The sequence below is a fragment of the Ambystoma mexicanum genome, chromosome 2p (genome assembly GCF_040938575.1).
Source record: "Ambystoma mexicanum isolate Mex_15411 chromosome 2p, UKY_AmexF1_1, whole genome shotgun sequence".
Lineage (NCBI taxonomy): Eukaryota > Metazoa > Chordata > Amphibia > Caudata > Ambystomatidae > Ambystoma > Ambystoma mexicanum.
In genome coordinates, this window is record NC_090923.1 from 1,278,308,476 (window position 1) to 1,278,334,546 (window position 26,071).

Genomic DNA, 26,071 nt, shown 5'->3' on the forward strand with positions numbered 1-26,071 from the left:
CGAGACTCACGACGTGATGTGGTTACCCCAAAGGACCGAAAGCTCTGTACCAGGTACAATGTACGTGCCCGGTTGCAGCCCTTCCTGCATTGGCAGTTGCCATGGAGAACATACAGCAGAAGGGGTGGCGGAACACCTCCGCATCGATCATTCATTTGCTCACGTGATTCAGAGCGGCATTTCCCACGTGACCATGGTGGACGTCACATGACTCAGAAGCGCACAGTATATAAAGCTTAATGCACGGCGCACTCACCGCTTCTCAGCTGTCTTTCGACTCTGTTTGGCGCTACGTTTGATATACTCTGTTGGTTTACCTTGATCTTGGATATTTCACCTGGACTCCTTCGGATTACCCTTTTGTACCTTTGCTTGGAACTGTTTACTCATTGCTGAACCTCGACCCGTCCCTCACCTGTCTTCGGATCATCCCTTGGTACTTTGTTAGACTTCTACGCCATTGCCCTTTGGGAACTCAAATTACGACTTCAGCTCTACAGGTGGGCTATCCTGTCTCCACGCCTGACTCCGTTCCCTATTGTTCTGGGGACCGCCTCTCATCTCAGTCTCGAACCTCCTTCACTAGGTTTCCCAGGCTTTCCAATCACCGGATAGGTAAGATTACTCAGATCCTTTGATTACTGTGTTCTATTGTATTTGCCTGGTACTTAACCTCGTTCTTTCTGCAGCAGCATCAGTGTTCCAGAGGTTCCGTGGATCCGGGAAGTAACATCTCCCACCTGTGGCTCCAAAGGTCGCACAGCGGGTTTCTTTTGGTTCCCCTGTGCGTCACTTGGGGACGGAGGTCTCAACGGTCTACACGACACTCAAGTCAGAACAGACTGAGAAGCCGTATAGTCGTGTTGGATAATGCAGGGGTCCACGGAAGAACCCATAGCTGCTTTAGTTCTGGCAATTACAGTATTAAGGGCAGATATGGCCGCCGCAAACACAGTGATTCACCAAAGGCTAGATTCCATACAGAGTGTCCAGCATTCCCTCCATGCAGACTCTGAATTTGGGGATGCTCCCACTCCAGCTACACCTCCTCCATTGGCAAATACCCCAGCTCCAACCCCAGTGGTCCTTCCAGCCCCTTCTCCCTTGGCCGCTCCTGAACGTTATCAAGGCGACCCCAAGAAGTTCAGGACCTTCATCAATCAGTGCAAGTTACACTTCCTGTGTAGATCTCTGGCCTTTCCTAATTCCACTGCTAAAGCGGCCTTTACCTTTTCCCACCTGGCCGGAACGGCTGCCGCTTGGGCTAATCCTTTACTGGAGAACAATAGCCCGGTTCTCTATGATTTCGATTTGTTAGTTACCGAGATGTCCCGAGTCTTCGACACTCGACACAAGGCACAATCTAGGGATTTGGAATTGTTAGAACTAACCCAGAGGAGAGGGACCTTGATAGACTACATCACCCGCTTCAACCAATTGGTCGCCGAGACATCATGGCCAGAAAGCAAGCGGGCGGTCATATTCTATAGAGGGTTGAATAATCCAATGAAAGATGCCTTAGCCGTGATCCCTACTGTGCCCACTCAGTATCAGGAACTAGTGGATCTTGCCCTACAGGTAGATGCACGTCGCTCAGAGCGCAGGGCTGAGTTGGGTTTCTCTCATCCTACAGCTGTCAGTACTCCCGCCTCCAGCACTGAGGAACCTATGCAAGTGGGAGGTTTACGTAGTCCTATCACGACATCTGAGAGAGAACGTAGGAGGGTGGATAATGCATGCTTTTATTGTGGCACCACAGGACATTATGTTAGATTCGGAGACCAGGTCAAGTTTCCAGTCCTCATCTCCGGGTGCCACTCCTGCTTTCGCTCGTGTCCAGCCCATCTTTGTACAGGCCACTCTTTGTCCTTCTGCTGGTATCTCTCACGCAGTCACGATCATCATTGACTCTGGTGCCACAGGGAACTACATAGACATTGCTTTAGCTCATTCTCTCAATCTACCTTTAGTGGTGAAAACCCGACCTGAACCGATTCAGGCCGTAGATGGCACTGCCCTAGTCTCTGGTCCCGTTAGACACCAAACTGCTCCTCTATTATTGACTATACAAGACATTCACACAGAGACGCTAAGTTTTGACTTGATCACCACACCCCAGTTCGGGATCATATTAGGAATACCATGGTTGCGTGAACACAATCCTCTGATTAATTGGCAAACAGGCAAAGTACTCTTTGAGTCGGATATCTGCCAGAACTTTTGTCTCCCAACCCATTTAGAAACAGATACTCCGTCACAAGCTTTGGGAGCTCTTGCTCAGCTCACATTGAATGATGGTGGACCAGCGGTTGTGAATTCCCATACCGTCAGAGGGGTAGTTACCGGGATTCCCTCTGAGTACAAAGAATTCGAGTCAGTTTTCGATCGCGGTTCTTCTGAGGTGCTTCCTCCACACAGATCATATGACTGCCCGATTTAACTAATCCCGGACTCTACCGTTCCTTCGGGCAGGATCTATCCTCTGTCCCCCTCGGAAGAACAAGCTCTGAAACAGTATGTCCAGAACGCCCTACGACTAGGACACATCCGCCCCTCTACTTAACCAGCTGCAAGCACTATATTTTTTGTACCCAAGAAAGAGGGGGACTTACGTCCTTGTGTGGATTACCGACACCTTAACGCCATCACGAAAAAGGACAGGTATCCAATCCCTTTGACTACCCCCCTCCTGGACCGATTATCCCATGCTTCCGTTTTTACCAAGCTGGACCTTCGTGGCGCATACAATCTAGTGCGCGTCCGCAAGGGCGATGAGTGGAAAGCTGCCTTTTGCACCCGTTACGGATTGTATGAATACCTAGTCATGCCCTTCGGCCTATGCAACGCTCCGGCAACATTCCAGCGTTTTATGAATGACATATTCAGGGATATACTGGATGTATACATGGTTGTTTATCTGGACGACATCTTGATCTTTTCACGGAATCTTGATGACCATGTACAGCATGTTCGGGAGGTTTTATCCCGTCTGAGGGAACATTCGCTGTTTGCCAAACCCGAGAAATGTCAGTTCCATAAAACGTCTGTTGAGTTTCTGGGCTTCCACATTACCCCTGGGGCACTATCCATGAATGAATCCAAGGTTAAGGCGGTTTTAGATTGGCCGATTCCTCAGACACTCAAGGCCTTGCAGGCCTTTTTGGGCTTCGCCAACTTTTACAGGCGCTTTATTTCGTCCTTTTCTACAATTGTGGCCCCACTTACGGCTCTGACTAGTCCTCAAGTACCCTACCAGTGGCGAAAGGAACATCAGGAATCCTTTGAGACTCTGAAGACCGCTTTCACCACCGCACCAATTCTTCAGCACCCCAATCCCGAACTCCCATTCATAGTCGAGGCGTACGCCTCTTCTTTTGCCCTTGGTGCGGTGTTGTCTCAGACATGTCCTACGACGGGCAAGTTGCACCCGGTGGCATATCACTCCCGTAAGTTTTCCAGTACTGAGACCCATTATACTGTAACGGAGAAGGAACTTCTGGCTGTCATGGACGCCTTTCGTGTCTGGCGCCATCATCTCCTGGGGGCTAAGTATCCAATTATTGTCTACTCCGATCATCAGAACCTACAGGATCTGGCCTCCCTAAAGTGCATCAACAGCAGACAGGTCCGGTGGCATCTGTTCTTTTCCGCCTTTGATTTTCACATCACTCATCGTCCTGGGATCACTCATGGAAAAGCGGACGCCTTGTCACGCTCTCCGGGTGGAGTCTCGTTGCCAACCTTCCCCGATACCGTTCTAGGTAAGAGTCACGTGATTTGTGTCTGCACTTCCTCTCTATCATTGTTGGATTCTGTGCGAGCTTGGACGAGCAGTCATTCTGACCAACTGCGGGATTGGGATCCAGTGTATTGTGATGGTTTACCTTTCGTGCATGATCGCTTGTTTCTCCCCACGCCTGACACCCGTAACCTGGCCCTTGAATGGTCTCATGATGCTCCCTTTAATGCCCATCCCGGCCAGGAGCGTACCATGGATCTTCTAAAGCGCTGGTGTTGGTGGCCCTCTATGAAGCGCGATGTGGAATGCTATGTCAACTCTTGCTCTGTCTGCGCTCAGGCCAAACATCGAAGAGGTCGTCCAATCAGCCTGCTGCTTCCGCTACCGGTACCCCCAAGACCTTGGCACACACTGACTATGGACTTTGTGACCGATCTCCCCAAGGTGCAGGGTTTTGATACCATTTGGGTGGTGGTAGATACATTCACAAAAATGGCTCGCTTTGTTCCCTGTAAGGGGATCCCTTCGGCATCGGTCCTGGCTGGGTTGTTTTTTGAATCTGTGTTCTCGTTGTTTGGGCTTCCTTCTGTCATTATCTCCGATCGTGGGTCGCAGTTCACCTCTCGTTTTAGGGGAGCTTTGACTAAGCTGCTTGGCATCGATACCAGGTATTCCTCGGCCTATCACCCCGAGACTGATGGGCAGACTGAAAGGACGAATCAATCTATGGAGCAGTATCTCCGGTGTCTTATCTTGCAACAACAGTCCTCCTGGCTGAGTGCTTTACGGCTTGCCGAGTTCGCATACAATAACGCAGCTCACTCTGCTACAGGTTTTTCTCCTTTCTACGCCCTCTATGGCCAACACCCCAAGGTTTTGCCTGTCCCTGACGCCTCTGTCTCTTTGAATCCTGCGGCCACGGCTTGTCTTAGGGATCTGTCTGCTGTTCATGCTCGTACTCTGGTCCATCTTACTGAAGCAAAGGCCTCTATGAAGTCCCGTGCTGATAGCAAGCGCTTGGCTGCTTCCCCCCTTGCGGTGGGTTCTAAGGTGTGGTTGTCTTCCCGTCACCTTCGTCTGGTTGGTTGTCGGAAACTTCTGCCTCGCTTTGTTGGCCCGTATGTGATCTCTCAGGTTGTGAATCCAGTGGCTTTTCCTCTGGTTCTCCCGAACTCTTGGCGTATCCATCCTGTTTTTCATGTCTCTCTCCTCAAGCCCTGCACTGATTCCTCCCGCCTTCGGGCTCCAGCAGCCCCGGTGTCCCTGGCCTCCCCTGATGTCTTTGAAGTGTCGGCCATTTTGGGTTCCCGTTGGTTTAGGGGTGGGCTCCAGTATTTGGTGGATTGGAAGGGTTATGGCCCGGAGGAGCGCTCTTGGGTTTCCGCCCTGGACGTTAACGCTCCTCGGTTGGTGGTCCAGTTCCATAGGGATCACCCGTCCTGCCCACGGGGTTGTGGGCCGTTGGGGGGGGGGGCTATGTTAGACTTTCCTCTGCACACCAGAACACTGCTAACATCTCCACAACACCTACCTCGGGTTCCCACACTACTCCCTCCAGGGTTCGAGACTCACGACGTGATGTGGTTACCCCAAAGGACCGGAAGCTCTGTACCAGGTACAATGTACGTGCCCGGTTGCAGCCCTTCCTGCATTGGCAGTTGCCATGGAGAACATACAGCAGAAGGGGCGGCGGAACACCTCCGCATAGATCATTCATTTGCTCACGTGATTCAGAGCGGCGTTTCCCACGTGACCATGGTGGACGTCACATGACTCAGAAGCGCACAGTATATAAAGCTTAATGCACGGCGCACTCACCGCTTCTCAGCTGTCTTTCGACTCTGTTTGGCGCTACGTTTGATATACTCTGTTGGTTTACCTTGATCTTGGATATTTCACCTGGACTCCTTCGGATTACCCTTTTGTACCTTTGCTTGGAACTGTTTACTCATTGCTGAACCTCGACCCGTCCCTCACCTGTCTCCGGATCATCCCTTGGTACTTTGTTGGACTTCTACGCCATTGCCCTTTGGGAACTCAAATTACGTCTTCAGCTCTACAGGTGGGCTATCCTGTGTCCACGCCTGACTCCGTTCCCTATTGTTCTGGGGACCGCCTCTCATCTGAGTCTCGAACCTCCTTCACTAGGTTTCCCGGGCTTTCCAATCACCGGATAGGTAAGATTACTCAGATCCTTTGATTACTGTGTTATATTGTATTTGCCTGGTACTTAACCTCGTTCTTTCTGCAGCAGCATCCAGAGGTTCCGTGGATCCGGGAAGTAACATCTCCCACCTGTGGCTCCAAAGGTCGCACAGCGGGTTTCTTTTGGTTCCCCTGTACGTCACTTGGGGACGGAGGTCTCAACGGTCTACACGACACTCAAGTCAGAACATATTGATGAAGTCATTGAGTAATTTGAATTTTACATTGCTGAACCCTCATATGTGGGTAGTAATTAGTCTAAGAACAGGAATCATCGCTTACCTTGTGATGTGAATAGTTGATTATCAAATTTAATTGTAATTTTAACTGTTCTTTGTAAAACGGTTTGTTTCCTTTTATTTCTTCTCATCTTATTTTTACTGTTAATAACTCAGAACATTTTATGTTGTGCTTTTTCTTTTTTAAATGTTGTAAAGAAACAAAAGATCTTGTTATATTCCATCACTCTGTATAACTGATTTGTATGTCATTTCGTTTTTAAAAGTTGATTAAATTCAGCTAAATAAAAAAATAAAAATAAAGTCTCAATCTTCCTCTGCTCACAGCGTTCATTCGGCAAACCTCCAACTTCAGAGCTTCTTCGGACGGTGTCTCCTGGAGCTTCCTCCTTCCGCATAGCAACCAATCTCCTTTGAGTGTCCCGACCCGGACCGGGAGCAGCGCGAGTCCATTCTTCTTGGCTTTACTGTGTTTTTAAATGTCCCGGCACCAATCAAACTATTCCAACCGCTAGAGCATGGGTCTTGGTTCTCTGATTCTGTAATCTTCATCGCTCTAGTCCTCCTCCTCATCTCAGTATTACCAGTTACCTTTAAACTGGCAAGTGAAAGGACTCTATTATTCATGAAAGGATGTTCTTGTTTGGCTTCACAATATGCCATGGAGAATTGGGGAATTAAGGGGGAGTTATCAAACTCTAATGGATACCATGTTCCACCTAGCAAGTCTACTCCACCCCCCATGAGGGTCATCTCCCCTCATGTGGTCCTCCCTCATATAACCACCCCCAGGGTCAAGATCAGCCTTCTCCTGGCCATAGGAGGAGAGACTTTCCCTGGGACAGTAGTGACAACATCGCTAGATTCGTCACATAGTATATATTCCACTTGTGGACAGTGCATGCATGTACAGACTCTTTGTCCCCTATTGAATGACAAGGGGGCACCTAGAGACCAAACTGTAGACAGCATTTTGCACAGCTGTATCAGTCATACATTTGAGATATTTTGGGGCCAAAATAGGGATATGATGTGTCCATGAAATGGCTATACAAAACAATACCTTAATGGAATATATATGCGGACAGTGGCCTTAGGTAGACAAAGTATATGTATTTAGAATGACAAATGTCAACAAGTGATAAAAATTTCTTTTATGGGAAAATGATATATTTGTTGCAAATAACTGGTGCTTGTGCTTGATTAATGCCACCAGGGCAGAGAATCAAAGAAACAGATTACACGGTCTCCACCTACAAAATGGATTCCTGCAAAATATTAAAAAGCAGGAATTTAGAGCAGATTTGCTGCTCACTTTACATGCAAAAATGTTCTTTAAAAGATGTATGTATATATATTTCTTTATGGCTAATATTTTAAAACAATAACATTTTTTAGAGAAAAACTTCTTTATGTATTGTGCAACACTGGATCTCTAATGAGAGTGAAAGTTTTCTTTCTTCAAGGCTTAAAAGCGATAACCCTTCAAGTTGCCCCCACTCTGCCCCTCCCAGTCTTCTCAATGTTCAAAAGTTTTGCTCTGCCTGCAGGGGTGGTTGAGCGTTCTATGTCTTTGCCCCTTTCCAAATGAACTCCCTTCCGTTGCATCTCAGGTCTAGTTCTATTCTTGCAACCTTTCATCTCATCCTGAAGACTTGGTTATTCTCATCAGCCTTTCCTGTGTATGCTTTAACTCCATCTATCCTCTAGTGATAGAGAAAAGAGTCAATTTCTGGGGACTAGGAAACCTATGAATTGACAGAAAGTGAAATGGAAATAATTTGGCGCTATTAATCTTTAGCGAGGGAGGGGTTGTTGCTGAATTAAGGCTCATAGATTCCATCAAGTTTAGGAGTGACCAATGAAAGTTTAATTTCACCATTACACCGAAAATATAGTAGAAAGGAAATAATCTGAGATTTTGTTGCTTAACAGCAGCACGGGAAGGAACCCCATTCACTTTCTAACATGCTAAATAGATTTAATTCTTTGCAAAAAAATTAACTCAAGGCATAACATTTCTGAATCATGGACTTTTATAAAAACAGGTAAGCACAGGACTGAAGATAGGTCTGCATGAGGGTGCATGTTTAATAAGTTCCAAAATAAATTAAAAAAGCTACTTTCTAGGATGGATACCAGCAGAGTAGTTTATTTGTTCTCAGGGCATATAATTCTAATGAAGTCAAACATGATTTTACATTGCTTGAATAAAGTTAGAACATATCACTAGTTTAAGGGATTGTGAGGACTTTAACAATGGAAAAGAATACCGGCATTTGGAACAATTTGCATTCAAAAGAAATTGCACTGTGAGTTAAAGAACAATGTCACCATATATGACACCTACAGCTTAACCCACCAGCATGACACAAGAAATATATGTGTATATAGGATTTTCTTTTCCCTAGGACACGACCCAAGAAATTCCACAGAAAAGTTAATTAGGCAAAACAAATGTTCCTACCTGATAAACATGGAAGGCGTTTGCAGTTTTGCCTCTGAGAAAAACAGAGGGAATCCAAACGTTTATGAGGGCACGATGAGCTCTAAAAATGATAAAAACACACCATTATTGCACTGACGATCATACAGCAGAGGAAGTGAAAACAAATGAAATTCTTTTAGATGGGTTTTACAAATTATTACTGATAATTCAATAAATAAACACTGATAATTTAATCGCAGATCATTAGAAAACAAGCAACATTTGATTATTGCTGGGGTGTTCGTATCGGGGCATTACATTAATATGGAGAGGTTTAACAATTGTACAATTATAAAAACTATTTTGACAAAGCAACCAGTTTTGACTATTATATGTCTACACAATGATATCCTATATCTAGGTGAGGGCTAATGAATTGTAGGAATAAGTGTGTTACTGTCAGTGGCATCTTATGGTCTGGTATTCCAACAACATCCAATGTGGTAGGATAATTCAATTTTATTGTTTCACCGCTCTTCTTTTAGTGCTCAAAGTATTCCACTGTTTTATGTTTCCCCTATTAGATTCCTTAGATTTTTAACACAAATATATCGCTGCTTATAAAAACAGTATTATGAGACCACTTCCATTAGGGTTGCTGGCAAGTTTACATAAGGCCACTGTAGAGCTGGTGGTACATTACTGTGACGCCAGGTTGCAATAGGCGACTGGCACTATAAACTGTTGACAATGCAGGAGGGGCCTTGGTGCTGGGAACGAGCGCAGAACTTGGACTTCCAAACAATGGAGAACTATATCCAGAATATGAGAAAACGGAAAACTACTGACTGCCTAGCATGGGAAGACAGTGGCAGTTAGCACATGGTTATTGCAAAGTCTGGGCAGAGCGCAGTGTGTTAGGTGATCCACAGTACCCACACGGATTTACGGAGCTGCTGGGCTTCAAAGGAGTTTGCAGTCTGCTTTCACTTTTCATTTTTGGAGATGGAGCAGCACTATAAAGACTTCACACGGCCGCAGAGCCCGCGCAATGTATGTGCAGTGTGTTAGGTGTTGGAAGTTGACCCATTAAAGAGGACAAGATTTTGGCAGCCGCTGCTCTTCCCCCTCCTGCCCTCTCCTATGGAGACAGACTTTCCTCGGGTTGAACATCTGCCCAAGCACGTAGAGAAAATAATTTCCAAAAAACAAAAGAACAATGTCTGAATAATCACTCTCTTTTCACCAACACGAAAGCAAGTGCGCTTTACCCGAGTTGTAAATAATGTTGCATCAACCTTTGCAGACAGCGACCATCACAACTGTCAACAGGCACCTTCAGTACAAGCACAAGAAGTATCCCTCAAGCTTGCTCAACATCGGGAAATGAAGCTTCCCGCTTCTAATAGACCACCATTTAATTTTTCAATGGTAGACCCCCCGACCCCAGATACACATGATTGCTCGGGCTTCCAACAAAAGGGGCAAGGCACAACAGCCCTCCTAAATTCTCTATCGTTCAAATTTGATCACATGGATTTTCATGCAGCTGGGCGGGATTTTCTTTTTTCACGAATACTCAATTTGCACAATGGAAAAAAAAACAGACGACTACGTCATCTGCCCAGGGTCCAGTTGCAGTGCCTGTCCAGGAAGCTCAAGAGACTCCTGCACACAAGTCTGCCTTGGTCCTGATACAGCCTTGTCGGCCCATCCTTTGGCAAGTGACCATCAACACAGAGACCGGCATGCCTATCCTCAGGTGCAGTCACCCAGGTGCGAGTCGGCCCGACTGTCGCCCACGAGGCAGCCAAACGAGTTACAGAAAGTAGACATAGTCCTAGAGATGTGTCCGGACCAACCGATACTAGTGTCCAGGAGGTACCAGCTGAGGTTCCAGTCGAGGAAATCATGAGTATGGCACCTGTGACAAAGCTGGGGCTGTTGGGGAAGTTCTGTTTGAACAAAAGACTAAGGGCTTGGCAGTTGAAAAAAACTAAAAACATGCCTTCCAAAATCTCAAAGAAGCAAGGCGCACAAGGTTTTATCAACTCATTATTTGCACAGACAACAGTCAAGGCTGCCTTGTCTCAGCTGGGATTGGCCAGGAAGAAGGTGGTGGATACAGAAATGGTAATTAGCCTGCCAACTAAGTCATCGGCTCCAGTCCCAAATAGCGGGCATAGAGAGGAAAAAGGAGTACCACCCTCTGAACTGGCAGGTACACAAGTAGCCCTGATGACAGCAACGCTACCCTCAGGTTATCTCCGACAGGAATAACACCATCATCGAATTCTTCTGGGCAGCCCTGACATTTTGTACAAGGGGCTGTGTCCTCTGCTAATCTAGGACTAAAGCTTACACAAAGAGGCCCCAATACGTTTCAGTCACCTTTACAGGACCGCTGTCTGCAGGGTCCACTGGGTTTACGCGGATGCTCCTCGTGTCTGACTGCTTTAGCATTATCCATATAATTTAATGCTTACTCCAATGTACTTATTGATAAACTATAGAAAAAAAACATTTGGGTAACGCAGAGAGATACCCATTTGCCTTGAAAAAGAGTTTTTAGTCGAAACACATGCTGGCTGTTTCTGCTAACTTAAATATCAGACAATAAACTGGAATACCAAGCAGTTGAAGACTTAGGGACACTTTATATCTGGACAATGATTGTGAACTTAACTGGCCAAGCGTGGAGTGCAAGTGTTTTTTTCACCTTTGTTTAAGTGGAATCAAGTCTGGAGATGTGGCCAGAGTATTAATTCTTGACATATTCAGACTTGATGAAGTGGTAATTCATTTAAAATCAAGAGTATTTATGGACACACTTCTCAAGGAATTAGACAACCGGAGATGTTTCAGGTTTGACTTAATGCCATTTAATATCATTTCTTGGCAGGGTGTGTCTCAAACAAGAGACTCTCAACCGGAGCATGGCAGAAAACAATCACTACAGCTGGGGACCAGGGCCTCAGTAGATGAGCAGGTTTTGACTTTAAAAAGAAAGATTAAGTCCTCTGAAAAAAGCCGAGATTGGCCATGGTTTATGGCCTCTTGATTGGATTAGACTAAAGTGTATAATGCCTGTGTGCAGGGGGGGCAGGCTCGAATTTACCGATGGGAAACTGGATTGTTTCTCGGTAGCTTCATTTAATTCCAGGGGGCACATTCACCTGTTTAATAATGTTTCCTTGGCTCACAATTTAAGAAAGCACACAGTTATAAATCTGCAGGAAACATTGCTTAAAACATAGCCGGCCTTCGACGGCTATAAGGTCATCTACCAGACAAGGCGACAGTGGTTGTCCATATAGTGGCCTTTTGACCCTGGTGAAACTCTCCCCGCTAATTAAGATAACATCCTTTGAAGTCCAGTTCGGTATACTGGCCACCCATATTAGATTTGTCACCAAACAGATAGCAAATGTTTTGGTGATCAATCTAGCATCAGGGTATGGGAGCCATTGCGGAAGTGGTTGAATTGATCCCCTTACGTGTTGCGGACTGGTATTATACTACACCATCCAGGCACGTTTTGGTGTAAGGTGATCTAAACTCAGATTGTGGTTCGGCGATGGGTCTGAATGAAACAGGGTCAAGAAACGAGGTGTTTAAAAATAAAGAATGGAAGAGTGTGGGCAGATTGCTTTGCAGGTATGGGGCTTCGACCTCTTAATGGGACGGTAAGAGGGGATATTCCCCCCTCAGCAACTTGGTCTAATGGGCTGAGCTTCTCCATTTTAGATTATATGTTTGTGGGGCAATAGTAGATGGATAATTGCTCCTGCATTGAAGTGCAAAAAACAGAGTTGAGTGACCACTCCCCTTTCACAGTTTATTTTGATCCATTGGCAATCGCTAAAGGCTATTAGCAGTATACTGCTACAAACTTGGGGCTGAGGGCAGTCATCCCCAATAATCAGGGCATCTGCCTACGTAGGACACCACATATGCTAACCAAAGTCACCAAAACAATTGTTGAAGTGACTGCATTGATGTCTAAGCATGAAATGCAGACTGAATTCCCGGTTCAGAATTTGGAGTGTTTTGTCAATGGAGTTATTGCCCCCAATGTCCCTAAGGATGGCAGTAGAAGCTGCACTTTTCTCATCACCTACATACATACAATATGGAGGTGGTCAATAGAAGAAGAGTACTGAGACGCCTACTTAGGCAGATAAAAAATTATTTTCGTCTGAGTTCTTTAAAGAAGTGAATACGAAGAAAGCAGATCAGAGGTATAAAAACTGGCTCCATTCATCCAGAGCTCATCGCCATCAATCAGACTCTGAAACAATGATTGCTGCATTGATTCATAGTAATTCAAAATCCTTCTGGTCTTTGATCAATGACACAGGAAATAGCCAAGGGGTAGGCTTGTGAATGCTGTAACAGAGGCGGCCTGGGTACAACATTTTGAAACACTATGCCCCGCCCCAACAGCGGGCCCCCTATAGGACGATTAAAGCAGCCCTTTTTGGCCCTCAGTTTGACATCGGACTCTCTCAGTCCAAAGTAATAGATGTAATTGGCAGAATCCGTAACTCACAAGTCCCTGGCCCTAATAGGCTTTCAAATTGCCCCTTTAAAACAAATCTGTCACTTTGGGCAGAAATCCTTTATATCCTATTTTCAAGTATTATGAAATTTGAGCAATATCCATCGAATTGGGACAATGCCCACATCATACCCATATATAAGAGGGGCGAGAGAGCAAATCAACATCTTGAGTCCTGGGCTACTAGCCAGAATTTAATCTTCAAATGGCAAACATGATTCAGGAAGGGGAGCAGCACCCAACTGAATGGCATGTTAATTAAGTGCATTCAGTATCAGTCTTGCTCAAAGGGAACAACCCAGTGTATTTCGCCTCCATTGAACTTGCATGCACATTCGATAAGGTGGATCGCACATTGCTGTGGCGTAAGCTACAACAATGGGGTATTCCCCTGGATCTCCTAAGATTGATAGGCGCTCCCCATGGCCACTCCACTATAAAAGTTAGCCTAAACCAACAAGGCGCTTTGTCGCCCCCAATAGGAACCTACAGAGGGGCGAGGAAGTGATGCGTTTTAGCCCCCTGCCTTTATAAGTTGTACATGGCAGATCTAGAACAATACTTGCAGCTTGCGGCCTTGGCAACTCCAAAGTATCGACTTTAAGGCCTTTATGGATGGGCTATGCAGATGACTATCTAATCTTTGAGAATACCCCGATCGGCATTCAACGTATGTTGAATAGCTTTTCTGCCTTTGATACTGCCAATTCATTATCCATCAAATCTGAAAACCAAAGGTAATGCAATTATTGAGCACTCGGAAACAAGTTCTAATCAAGTGGTATGTTGAAGCAGAGTCAGTGAAGAAGATCAACTCTTTCCTCTATCTTGGCTTTCTTTATGATAAATTCCAGACCTTTCTTAACTTTATTCGATCATGGCTAAACACCAAGGCCATTACGTTAGCAAATCAATTACAATGGGTGGATTTGAAATTTGGCAAGTTTTCCTTATTGCCCTGTCTGCGTTTTTTTGAGGTCAAGATCGTCCCTAAATTACTTTATGGGATTGAAATATATGATACAGCTCTGATAGATTATTCGCCTTATTTCGAAGCCTTGATTTGGGGAAGAGTCCTTCATCTTCCACACCGCAATCAATGATCCAATATGAGCTGTGCAGTCTCTCAATGAAGGCTAGAGACTTTTGGAGCTATATGTCATTTTATAGGAAGATGCTAGAAACATCAGATAATCGTCTGATGCTGGATTTCAGAGAGGTATGTGAGCTTGGTGAGCTCTGAGCTTTATCTGAAATAAAGAGACTAGCCTTAATGTTATTGGCAGAGACAGGGTGCTCTGTCTCAGATCCAACGGGTAACCCAGATTAAGTCAAGAAGGCTCTGTATATGGCAGATTGGGCTAACACAGTGATGGAGTTCCACGCATATCCCTCTGTAGCTCACCTTAAGGGAGATCACAAAAACAAGCTATTCTCGCCCCATATCTATCTCTTTTTTTCTAGCAGAGTAGTTTGTTCCACCTTCCTGAGACTCTGCTTGAATCTGATACTGATAAACAAAACAATGTTTAGATTTGGTCTGGTTAAAGAAGGTGCTGTATTTTGTAGATTTTGTAAAGATGTGAAACAGAGAGAAACAACAAAGCATCTGCTGATAATGTGTGAAGCCTTGAAGCAATTAAGAGAAACAGTGTTTTTTAAGTTTACACAGTATTATTTTTTATCACTGGATCATATGTGAAATTGTTGTGTATCAAGATCAACCACACACATTGTAAATGTGGTTACTTCCTTTCTTGATTCAATTATGACTGAACATGAATTGTAATGATTAGGTAGTATACTTTTTTGAGCCCAATTTTCTTTGGCTAGTTTGTGTATGATTTTTTTTCTTTTTCTCTTCTTTCGTGGTACTCCTAGTTTAAAGATTATTTTTTTTCTCTTCATTATCCTGTGCAATATTCTAAATGACTGTGCATATTTGAATTGTTGTTAAAGGTTGAATTTTAACCGATAAAACAACAACAAAAACAAAAAAACCAAACAAAAATGTCTGGGCATTTCTAGAATGGTGTCAAGTGAGGAGGAATTGCAGGTGCATCAAATATCACAGATTGCCTCAAGAACACGCCAACCCACAGAGATGGTTAAAATGTTGCTATTTTCTATTCAGAAATGGGCCTAATGGCAGTGAGCAACCAGGGCAATCAGAACTAGAAAATGAGACCAGCACCAGAACATTAAAGAAAATTACTACATCTTATTACAGGAGAAATGTCAGGGCAGGATACCACCTAGAAAATCCCAGAAGGAGATAAATAGAAAAGTCTTTAGGGCCCATGCCTTAGTCAAAATGTTAGACAGTAGGTGTTACTTGCTATTATTATTCAACCTGGGTTTAGAGATGCCTGGGTTAGGGAGGCAGGTTGCCCACGGGAGACAGGAAATATGCAGCCTTTAGTGTGTCACAATTCAGTCTGCTGCCTTCAAACCATCCTACTGAATGCCACATTTGAAATAAAAACCATAGAACTCATCTCTGTAGTTTGGATATGTCTGAGGCCATCTGTGACAGCCAACACCGAGTTTTACCAAATCCCTGTCACTTCTCCCTTTCCAATGTTCATTACCCGGGGAGCTACCAACTACAGAAGGGAGACACCAGTATTCCAGGCCCCTCTGCTACAACTGCCAAAACATTTCTAACAGACAGAAAATGTGGTCACCGTGCATGCGCCATTGTCAACCGCAATCTCAGAAAGCTGGTAAAGGACTTTCCAAATATTACAGAGGAGTTGCAGAGGTTTTCCAAGGAATTAGAGACTGTTTCCAGTGCTATAATCCCTTGTGGAAGCAAATGAATCAACTTATGCATGTGATCATGTCTGCATAAGTCAGGCAGGAACTCATTCTGCAAGGGGTGTGACCGGTCCTGGGATGGGTATAGAATTGATACGTGCAAGGAGAGACTATTAAATGCCATCTCTGTGGCATGCCCCCGGAAAACAGATTGGGGCAAGAGCTATAATTGTAAGCAGAGTAAGAAGAATCCCTGACAGACTTAATGGACAGACTTAAGTTAGTTGTCACTTGACATTCAATCATAATCTATGTAAGAAGAGAAATTTTCTTTCTCAGGACTTTTGACTTTGGCTTAGGGTGGGAAGGTCTTTGTCTCTCTTTCCCATTCCAACAGATGCATACCGTCAATACTGAGCTAACTATTGTGCTCCGAGACACTTTTCTCAATTAGACTTGCCTTTTGGAGTCTGCAGGAACTCTTATCAGGGTAGAGTTTTGACATTCCTATTCGGCTCAATATCATTTTTCCGTCACACATAAAGACCAAAGTATTGCAGTTGATTTTGAGCGGCCCTCAGAAATCAGGAAAAAGGACATGACAGAGGCTTAAAAAAAAAAAAAAAAAAAAAAGAACTATTGGGGTTATTCATAACCCCCCCGCCCGTGCCTCCCTTCACTCTGTGCCGCCCGATACACCCACACCCACACTGCATGCACACAAAAACACATACATTTTCATTTCCCGTTTTCTTACACGGACACCCACAAATACACACACTCCAACTGCAACACACACTACACCTTGCTGTGGCTGACAGTTTGATTTAGAAAGACCGTTCTGCGCAGTCACAGAACGGTCTTTCTGAATAAATCTTTTTTGTAAAAGATCTTTAGAAAAAGGTCCTTTGACTTAATACCTCCTATTCAGTACAAATAGCCAACAAAACTATCTGGAACTACTCTTCAGAACATCTCAAGGACCGTCACGCATCTATAACCAGTCTTAATAAAGAACAAGAGAAAGAGGAGATTGCCCTTAGGGTTTTCTCTTTCTTAAGCCAGTTTTTTACATCGTCTTTTCCTATAAAACAACTACATATCTGTGAATACATTCCTATTTACATATGCATTCTACCGTTTGTAATCTTACCCTAATGTTTGTTAGCTAGATTTGTTCTTTTTTCGTTCACCCATTCTCCCCTAACTTACTCTCTCCTTCTTTCACTTTCTCCTCTTTCTTGACTGACTACCATCTGTAGAGCGTCACAATTTAGGCACCTACGGACAAGGACTGGATGCTTTAAGACCACTATCTTTGTGATTCGCACAGTATAAAAGCTAAATAACATGACATAATGAAACCTACTGACACTGCACACAAGGCTGTGTGGATTTGCCCCTGTTCAGGGATTACAGTCAAAGTTTTAACAGCAACTCAAAATGATTTTTGTTGAATTCAGTGACAAAACACCTTTATCAAGAGTGGTTATGGTGGTGAACGAAACATGCAAACATTATACAACTCCTGGGAAAGTCTGTGTTGGTAAGTGTAAGTATGTAGATAGCCTTTTGTTAGACTCACCATTCTATGATTCCTCTAATCAGGATAAAATAGTATTAACAGCTCTAGCTCAAAAGGGTCACAAAGAATCCAAACAGAGTTGCAGTTATGCAGAGGAAGCATGCATTACCCATTACACAACATTCTATCAGGACACCAGTTGCCAACCACTGCATAGAAAAAAGCTACACTCAAGGCACACCGACTAAAAATAAAAACACAAATCCATACTTTTAGCAATCCCAGGGTATTGCTGCCAATGGAATCTAAGATATGCAGAACTTGTTAGACCATTATATGAACTAATGAGGCTAAACACACCAGAGCCCTTACCATGATCCGAAGAAGCCAAGCAGGCTTTCACAGTAATTAAACATTCATTTTCCAACGCCGGAGGTTTAGGGTTGCTCACTTACAAAAAATGTTGTATGAGAGAAAAGGCTTTTCACTAGCGATCCTTACACAGAAACGAGGGAGAAAACGCTGTTCACCTGCATTCTCTAGTAAAGCACTTGACCCAGTGGCTGCCACAATTCCTCCTGGTCTCAAATCTGTTGCTGCTGTGGCATTGGTAGGGAAACAGAGTGAATGTATTGTCTTTGCTTCTCTTCTTAAAGTTGAATTCCACATGCTTATTGAAAACATTGACTAAATGCGAGATGTTGCTTCTAAACTCTTCCCACAGTACGCTGACACATTGACCTGTTTTAAATATAGCTTCCCTGTTACCTAGCCCACTTGATGGTGAGGCACCTGATTGTGTAGCTATTATTGAAAAGCTCTTGCAGCTCTGAAAAGACTAACGCAGTACTGAACTAAGCAGGAACAGGTTACCTTCTCATGCAGGAACAATATCTTCCTGCATACAGACAAGTAATGTCTAAAGAGGTCAAGTCAATGAACTGAAATGTCAGGGAGAAATGCTGCAAGGCCGCAGGAAAGGCGAGAGTCTGGTTTGTATGGCTGGTGTGACGAACCATGGTATTTCGTCACTTCTCCCAAGAGTGGAGCCTTTCCTTGTGAGGCTAGTGGGGTGAGCCCGCTACCAGATACTCCCTTGGGGTAGAGGTAAGTTGTACTTCACCGTGAGAGACTCGTCCCGTGGGGACAAGGACACCCGTTCTGATGAGGAACTCCCTATCCAAGTCTCTCAACAACCAAGGCTAGTGAAACCTGCTGGAAGAAAACAGGATGAATCACTACACAGGTGCCACTGTGATATTCCACCTGAGAAAAACGCCCTGGATAGTCATGCGAATCAGTGCAGGTCTCTAGAAAGAGACATCCAGACCTGACGAGTGAGGAGAAAATACTGCGAAACACATGAAGGGCAGGAGACCCAGGGAGGGTAGAGAGTATAACGAATACTAAACTCATACCCGTCTCAGTAAGACGCACAGTAATAAAAAGAGAAAATCATCACTGGGTTCATCATACTCATCTCACTGAGAAATAGTCTCATAACAGGATTGAGCATAAGATTACTAAAAATAATCAGAAGAGGTAGAAACATTACTGGGTACATCATACTCGTCCCAGTAAGACGCAGAATAATGTAAAGAGAAAATCATCACTGGGATCATCATACTAGTCCCAGTGAGAAACAAAGTGAGAGAGGATTGAGAACTCTGATAAGAATAAGATTGCTCAAAGTAATCAGAAGAGCGAGAATCCTTACTGGGTGCATCATACTTGTCCCAGGGAAATGCCAAGTAACCAGAAGAGTGCGAGTCCTTACTGGGATCACCATACCCATCCCAGTGATAGACAGAGTTAAAAAAAAAAAAAGAGTGAGAATCATCACTGGGGTCCTCATACTCGTCCCAGTGAAAAGCGAAGTGATAAGCAGATTGAGAGCCCCGATAAGAATATCATTGCTCATAAAACTCAAGGTACAAGTTGGATGTCAGATAAAGAGAGACTTTCAAGTTTATGCGATAAAGCACACGTGAAAGAACCTCAAGGAAAAGGTATGCCTTTAAATACAATTTCAAAAAGTCAAGAGAAGAGAGACCAAGAGAATTGGAAAAATCTCTTAAGTGAATTAAACAAACTGATACAAGTGATAGCCAATAACTATCTAGGATTCTATACTGATGGAATCTTCCTGAGAAAGCAGCCCCAGGAGAAGGGAGTCATTCTCTCGAACCTTCATTGTTTTGTATTAGTGGAAGGGTCAAAGTAGTTAAGATTTGGACAGAGGGAAGTCTACTTCTTTGGACTTCACAACTGACCGACGAGCACCACAGTTAGTTCTGTTGGGTACGGAAACTCATTGTTTAGGGAAAGTGAGGCAGTTTTCATATTATTTAAGTAAAATCAAGCTCAGAATGGAAAAATCTAGTCTGTTGGCTTCTTCTGACCCTCCACACTGGGCCACTCGTCCGCCCCTCCTCCCTCAGCACCCACATGACCAAGTGTAACTGTAAAGGTGAACGCCCCCTGGAGACAGCTGCTTGGGCCAGGAAAGCATGTGGCAGAAGTTAAAGGTATTGGTAGTCCAAGGGGTACAAGATATCCACAGGTAAGGGTGCTAGTGCTACCACAGGAAAAAGCCATCCAACAATGCCCAATCAAATCCAAAAGAGAGAGAGTCCCAGTTCAAATCCAGAACCCCAAAAACAAAAATCCACAAGTCTGTTTCTGGTCATGTTCCAAAGAGTTCCTTAAAGTGACAAAAGCAAGGGCAATCCGCGAGACAAGTCGGAGTGAGATCCAGGATCGGTAATCCGCAGAGAAAAGCATAAACAAAATCCAGCCACTCACACGTAAAGCAATTGTTGAGAAGTGCAGCGGCAGGGGCAAAGGACTAAATTCACAGTGTGACGGCTTTTATGTCGGCGTGATGACATCATTGTCGTCACCAATGAGTGGACATGCATGACTGCCTGGGAATCTTAGTGCGGATCCACCTGCCACAGCCTAGTCGCCAAGGGTGCAGTCACTCCAGCTGCAGCTTCAACGGCATCCACTGTTTCGCTCCCCCAGTCCCGACAAAAACTCTCCAAAATTGCATGAGCTTCACTGGCTCTACCTCCCGGCCAGGTTAGTATTCAAAACTGCATTTATCATCCAAAAAGCAGTTTTGAGCAGAACACCAACATACTTACTAGCTATACTCAAACGTCGGCTCCTGTACCTCACGAAGCAAAACCACTGAAAGGTTGGAGTCTAATGTAGCTGGCAAAGAGAAGGCTCACAAGTAGTTCTACTGCCACACCCAGGCCATATGAAACTCAATCCCAGCAGAGGCTTAACATGCCTGCACCATCCTCCAGTTCTTCGAAACACTAAAAACCTGGCTCTTTTAAAAATACTTGCAGGACTAAGAAAACCCCTTCTTTCTACCAACAGTACTGCACTACTATATAACATAACAGAACAGGTATATTTGTAGAGAACATGTTCACCCCCTTGTGGGGTATCTTTGCGCTATTAACAGATAACCGATTCTTACTGTTACTCAACTCAATGGTACTCATTTTATCGACCTCTGAAGGATGAAGGGCTGAGTGGACCTAACGGGATTCAAAACCTGTTGCCATGAGGTCAAACACACGCCCCTGTAGTGGATAAATTAGTCCACTGACCCACACCCCCGACTAATGCATTAGTGCTATGCTGCCCTACCCCCCAGGATAAACAAGAGAAGTTAGTTTTAGGTTATGCAGTTTGCTCTTCCCACACAGTAGTTTAAGGTGTCCAAATGTCCAATGCATTCTTTGTCCAGGTTGCAGATTTAACAGTCCTAATTGGAGCATATGTGTTAGCTGATCGACAGAGCATTAGAATGTATACTTATCCTAGGGACACCTTTTGTGTAGAAGGAGAGGAGAAATTACTCACCGTAATGATCTTTCTATGGATTCTGCTCCAGCAGATTCCTCATCATCCAGCTCTACTGTTTGGAAACATTTCGCTAGGGGGCGCAGTGGACCTCAACTCGGCCGTCGATCGGTGTTGTCTGGCTCTTGATCGTCGTCTCCGGAAGTGATGTCAGGTGTCATATATATAGCACATCACTACGCCCCACGCTTCAGTTCCTCCCATTTCCCACCCCCCACCACTGTTTGAATGCTGCAGAAGGAAAAACCACATGAGGCGGCTAATCGGCTGATAAAAACTTTAATATGGATACATCCCAATAGGATCACCAAGAACAATGATTGAAAAAATAGTTTTTTCTCTTTTTTGAAGAATGAGCCAGAAGCGGTCATCCAAGAGCCATCACCAGATTCCTTCTCGTTTGGACAGAAGTGACAACCCATAGAACATTCTGAGCGGGGATAGAGGGGAGGGTCGATGAGGAATCTGCGGGAGAAGAATCCATAGAAAGATCATTATGGTGAGTAATTTCTCCTTCAATGGGTTGCTTTTCTCCTGCAGATTCCTCATCTTGATAGACTCCCCAAGCAGTTAGAACAACGGAGGAGGGCAGAAAGAATTAAACCAGTAGATTCTGTAGAACCGCCCTACTAAACACCTTGCATCAGCTCCCCATGCAACAGCCAAGGCATTATGCTTGGTATGTAAGGATGACCAAGTGGCTGCTTGGCATATATCCCTAACAGGAACCCCTCTCTGGAGTGCTGTAGAGGCTGAAACCCCTCTGGTTGAGTGGGCCCTGATGCCCGCTGGAAGCTCCTTGCCTGCCGACTGGTAACACTCGGATATGCACAAAATTATCCAAGATGACAGGGTTTGTTTAGTGATGGAAAGACCTTTTTCTAGATACGGAATGGGCCACAAACAACTGGTCTGATTTCCTACAGAAACTTAATGCTCTCTTGGGATCAAGGCAGTGGAACCGCTCTTCCTCTTTCGAGGGATGTGGAGGAGGGTAAAAGACAGGCAAATCAATAGACTGGGGCAGATGAAACTCTGAAACCACCTTACAAAGGAATCCGGGTCTCACTTTAAGAGAGAGTTTCTCACGAATGCACTTCAGAAAGGGAGGTTTGCAGCACAAGGCTTGCAGCTCGCCGCCACTCCTGGAAGATGCGATTGCGACCAAGAAGGCTGTTTTAAGGGATAACAGCCGCAAAGAACATGAGTGCATAGGCTCAAACGAAGCTGCCATCAAGTAGGTCAAAAGCAGATTAGGATCCCAATCTGGGACAAAAACTGGGGTTGGCGGAAACTTGTTGAGAAGGCCCTTCAGGAACTGGGCCAAGATCAGAATAGTAAAAAAGGATCCTTGGTCTGGGGACCTCTTGAACACAGACAGGGCCACCAAATACCCTTTTTGACTGTGGCAACCTGAAGAGGCCATTGACAGAAGGAACTCCATCACTGTGGTGGTGGGGCAAGAGAGAGTCAGTCATGCGTTTCCTGCACCACGCCTCAAATCTTCTCCACCTGCCCCCGTACAGAGATCTTGTAGAAGGTCTGCGTGCAGCCAGCAACACCTCGAGTACCTCCTATGAGAGGTCCCAGTCATCATACCTCATCCCCTCAAGAGCTATGCATGCAAGTTGAGGGATTCTGGGGTCAGGTGGAGAACTCGACCCTCGGACCGGGTCAAGAGATCTGGACGCAGAGGCAACCGGTGAGGTGGACAGATGGTCAGATGCAGGAGATCGGCGTACCACGTTTTCCTCGCCCAATCCGGGGCGATCAAGATCATGATTGTTTGGAATCTCTTTGCCTCCTGAGAACCCAAGGGATGACGGGAATTGGGGGGGGAAGGGGTAGTGGCGAGGGATGACCCAATCCACCAAAAAACGCATCCCCCTATGCGCCATTCGCTGGGAATTCCCTCAAGCAAAACTGTTCGCACTTCCTGTTGGACTCCGTGAAGAACAGATCCACTGATGTGGTACCCCAGAGAGAAAAGGCCTCCTCTAGGACTTCCTGGCACACTTCCCACTCGTGTGAGACTGTACTCTGCCTGCTCATAGCATCCGCCAAGGTGTTCTCTGCCCCCACCAGATGGACTGCAGAGACCGATATTTGGTTCTCTCGCAACCAGAACCACAGCTGAATTGCCTCTGTTCAGAGTGGGCGGGAGTGCACACCACCCTATTTGTTGAGGTATGCATGGGCACTGTGTTGTCCATCAGGACGAGGATAAGCTTTTCTCTAAGAGACGGGTCAAAATCCGTCAGGCTAACCTGATGGCCCGCAACTCCAGCCTTTTGATGTGCCACCTGGCTTCTGATGGAGACCAGAGGCCGCTCACCTGCAAATCCTCGCAGTGGGCACCCCAACCCTTCACAGACGCATCTGTGACCACTCGGGCCTGGGGCCAAGGAGGCCAGAAGGGTTCCACCACCAATAGATTGCTTCGCGTATTCCACCAGCCGAGATCGCGGACTACCTGGCTGGACACTGAAAGGCGATCCGTGAGCGCTCCCAGATACTGAGACCACTAGTCCCTCAGGAGCCAGTGGAGGGATCTCATATGCAGCCTGGCCTCTGGCACTAGAAAAATACAGGAGGCCATGAGACCCAAGAGGCAGAGGAAGGAATCTGCTGGAAGGGTGTCATGGTTCTGAAACAAATGCACCATCTGGGCTATGTTGCTGACTCTCTCCTCGGGTGGAAAAGCCTTCCCTACCCGGGTGTCTAGGACTGCTCAGATGAACTGAAGCCGCTGAAGTGGTATCAAATGGGACTTGGTCAAGTTGAGGGAGAAGCCCTGTCTGTGCAGTAGAAGGCAGGTGTCCTCTAGATGAGGTAAAACCTGCCCCACCGACTTCCCTCGGATCAGCCAGTCCTCCAGGTATGGAAATACATGGACCCCAGATCTCCTGAGATGAGCCGCAAGTACTGGCATGAGCTTGGTGAAGCCCCGGAGGTCAACCCAAAGGGAAGCACTTTGGACTGATAGTGCTTGTCCCCTATGAGGAACCTTAAAAACCTCTTGTGCTTTTGGTGTATCGGCACATGGAAATAAGCGTCCTGTAGGTCTATTGACACTAGCCAGTCCTGAAGTTCGAGAGTGTGGAGAATCTCTCTCAACGTCACTATCTTGAGTATGTTTTCCTCAAGAATTTGTTCAAGGCCTGGAGGTCCAGGATGGGACGGAGACCTCCTCCCTTCTTGGGCACCAGAAAATACTGGGAATACCAACCCGACCCTCTCGGATCGGGAGGTACCCCTTCCGTGGCACCATTCGACAACAGGGCTCTCAGTTCTCGCTGGAGCTTCTGTCTGGGTTGGACTGCAGGAGGTGGTGGCCTGTCTGGAGGCTTCTTTAGAAAAGGCAAACAATAACCCCACCGAATTAACTGCAGGGCCCAGGCATCAGAAGTTATTTCCTGCCACTGGGGCCAATGCCCTGCCACCCGTGCACCAACCGATGCATTGTGGGAGGGGAAAATCAAAACGAGGTGCCTCTGCCGCTGTTGCTGCTTGTTGGCCTCTAGAGGCCCCTCTGCCCCTTCCGTGACATGAGAAGCACCTCTGTCTTTGCCTTGCTTGCGGGCTCTGTGTCTTCCTGCCATAGGCTATGTAACGTCTATAGCCTCTGCCCCTGGAAGGAAAGCTGAACGCAGGCTTAGCTGGCTGTGCCGCTAGGCCCAATAATTTAGCAGCCAACTTGATTTCTTAAATTTCTCCAAGGATTGGCCCACTTTCTGACTGAAAAGCATGTCACATTCAAAAGGCATGTCCAGCAGCCTGTTCTGAACATTCAGAGATTAGCCAGATGCTTTTAGATAGGCTTGGCATCTCGTTACTACTGCTGAACCCATTGCTTTGCCAACGCAGCCCGCTGTGTGCAGTCCGCTGTGTCCCGGCCTGTTTGCAATGACTGCTTGGCTACCTACTTACCATCCTCCACAAGCTATAAAAATCTGTCCCGCATGGCACTCTCAGGGACTTATTCCGCAGCATGTTCACAGCCTTCCATAAGCCAAAGGAGTACTTGGCGAATCCACAAGCTATGTTTGGGGCTTTAAGCGCAGTGCTGCCAGAGGTAAACAACTTTGTGGCCAATGCGTCTGATTTCTTTCCCCCTCTGTTCGTAGGCAGATTGAAGGGGAGGCCGCAGGTCTGGTGAAAATTGTGGCAGCCTGTATAACCAACCCTTCCAGGAAAGGGTTTTTGGTGAGGAAAGAAGGGTCTCCTCTTGCCAGCCTATACTTCCCTGTAAAATTCACAGGGGGAATAGTAAAAGGGTGTTGCCATAAGGAGGCTAAAGGGTCAGCAATTGCTGGGTTGAATGGCATGTTATGCTCAACTGTGGGGCCCACGTCCAAAATGTCAATGAGCCAATACCCCTGAAGAGGTGGGGTGGATTCCTTCAACCCAAGAGTGTGAACAACCCTGTGAACCAGATCCCCAAACCCGATATTAGCATGGGTATAGGGCTGGTTTTGTTGTAACTCAAGGTCTGGGGAAGTATCCAGACCACTGGCGTCTTGTAGACCCTGAGCTAGGGCCAATAAATCGGTCTGGTCGTTGAAAAAGTTGACGCCACTTGCTCCCGTGTAAACGTGGTGGACTGAATCATCGGGCTCATCTATGCCGAATATGGATTGCATTGAGTCGAAGAAACCCGATCTCGACAGCGGCACAAACGAACTGTCACCGACTGTCGGCACGGAGGGCTTGAGAATAGGTTTCTAAG

At 45.7% G+C, this 26,071-nt stretch overlaps 1 protein-coding gene across 4 annotated transcripts in view; it reads right to left on the reverse strand.

Moving 5' to 3' along the window:
• The window catches only part of SNX29 (sorting nexin 29), a 2,314,491-nt gene that overhangs the window by 618,809 nt on the left and 1,669,611 nt on the right, over nucleotides 1-26,071 (reverse strand). For all 4 annotated transcript variants that reach the window (XM_069645593.1, XM_069645591.1, XM_069645595.1 and 1 more), the window contains one exon: nucleotides 8,651-8,732. In XM_069645593.1, the coding sequence (XP_069501694.1) occupies nucleotides 8,651-8,732 (82 nt within the window). The remainder of the gene's footprint in view (nucleotides 1-8,650; nucleotides 8,733-26,071) is intronic.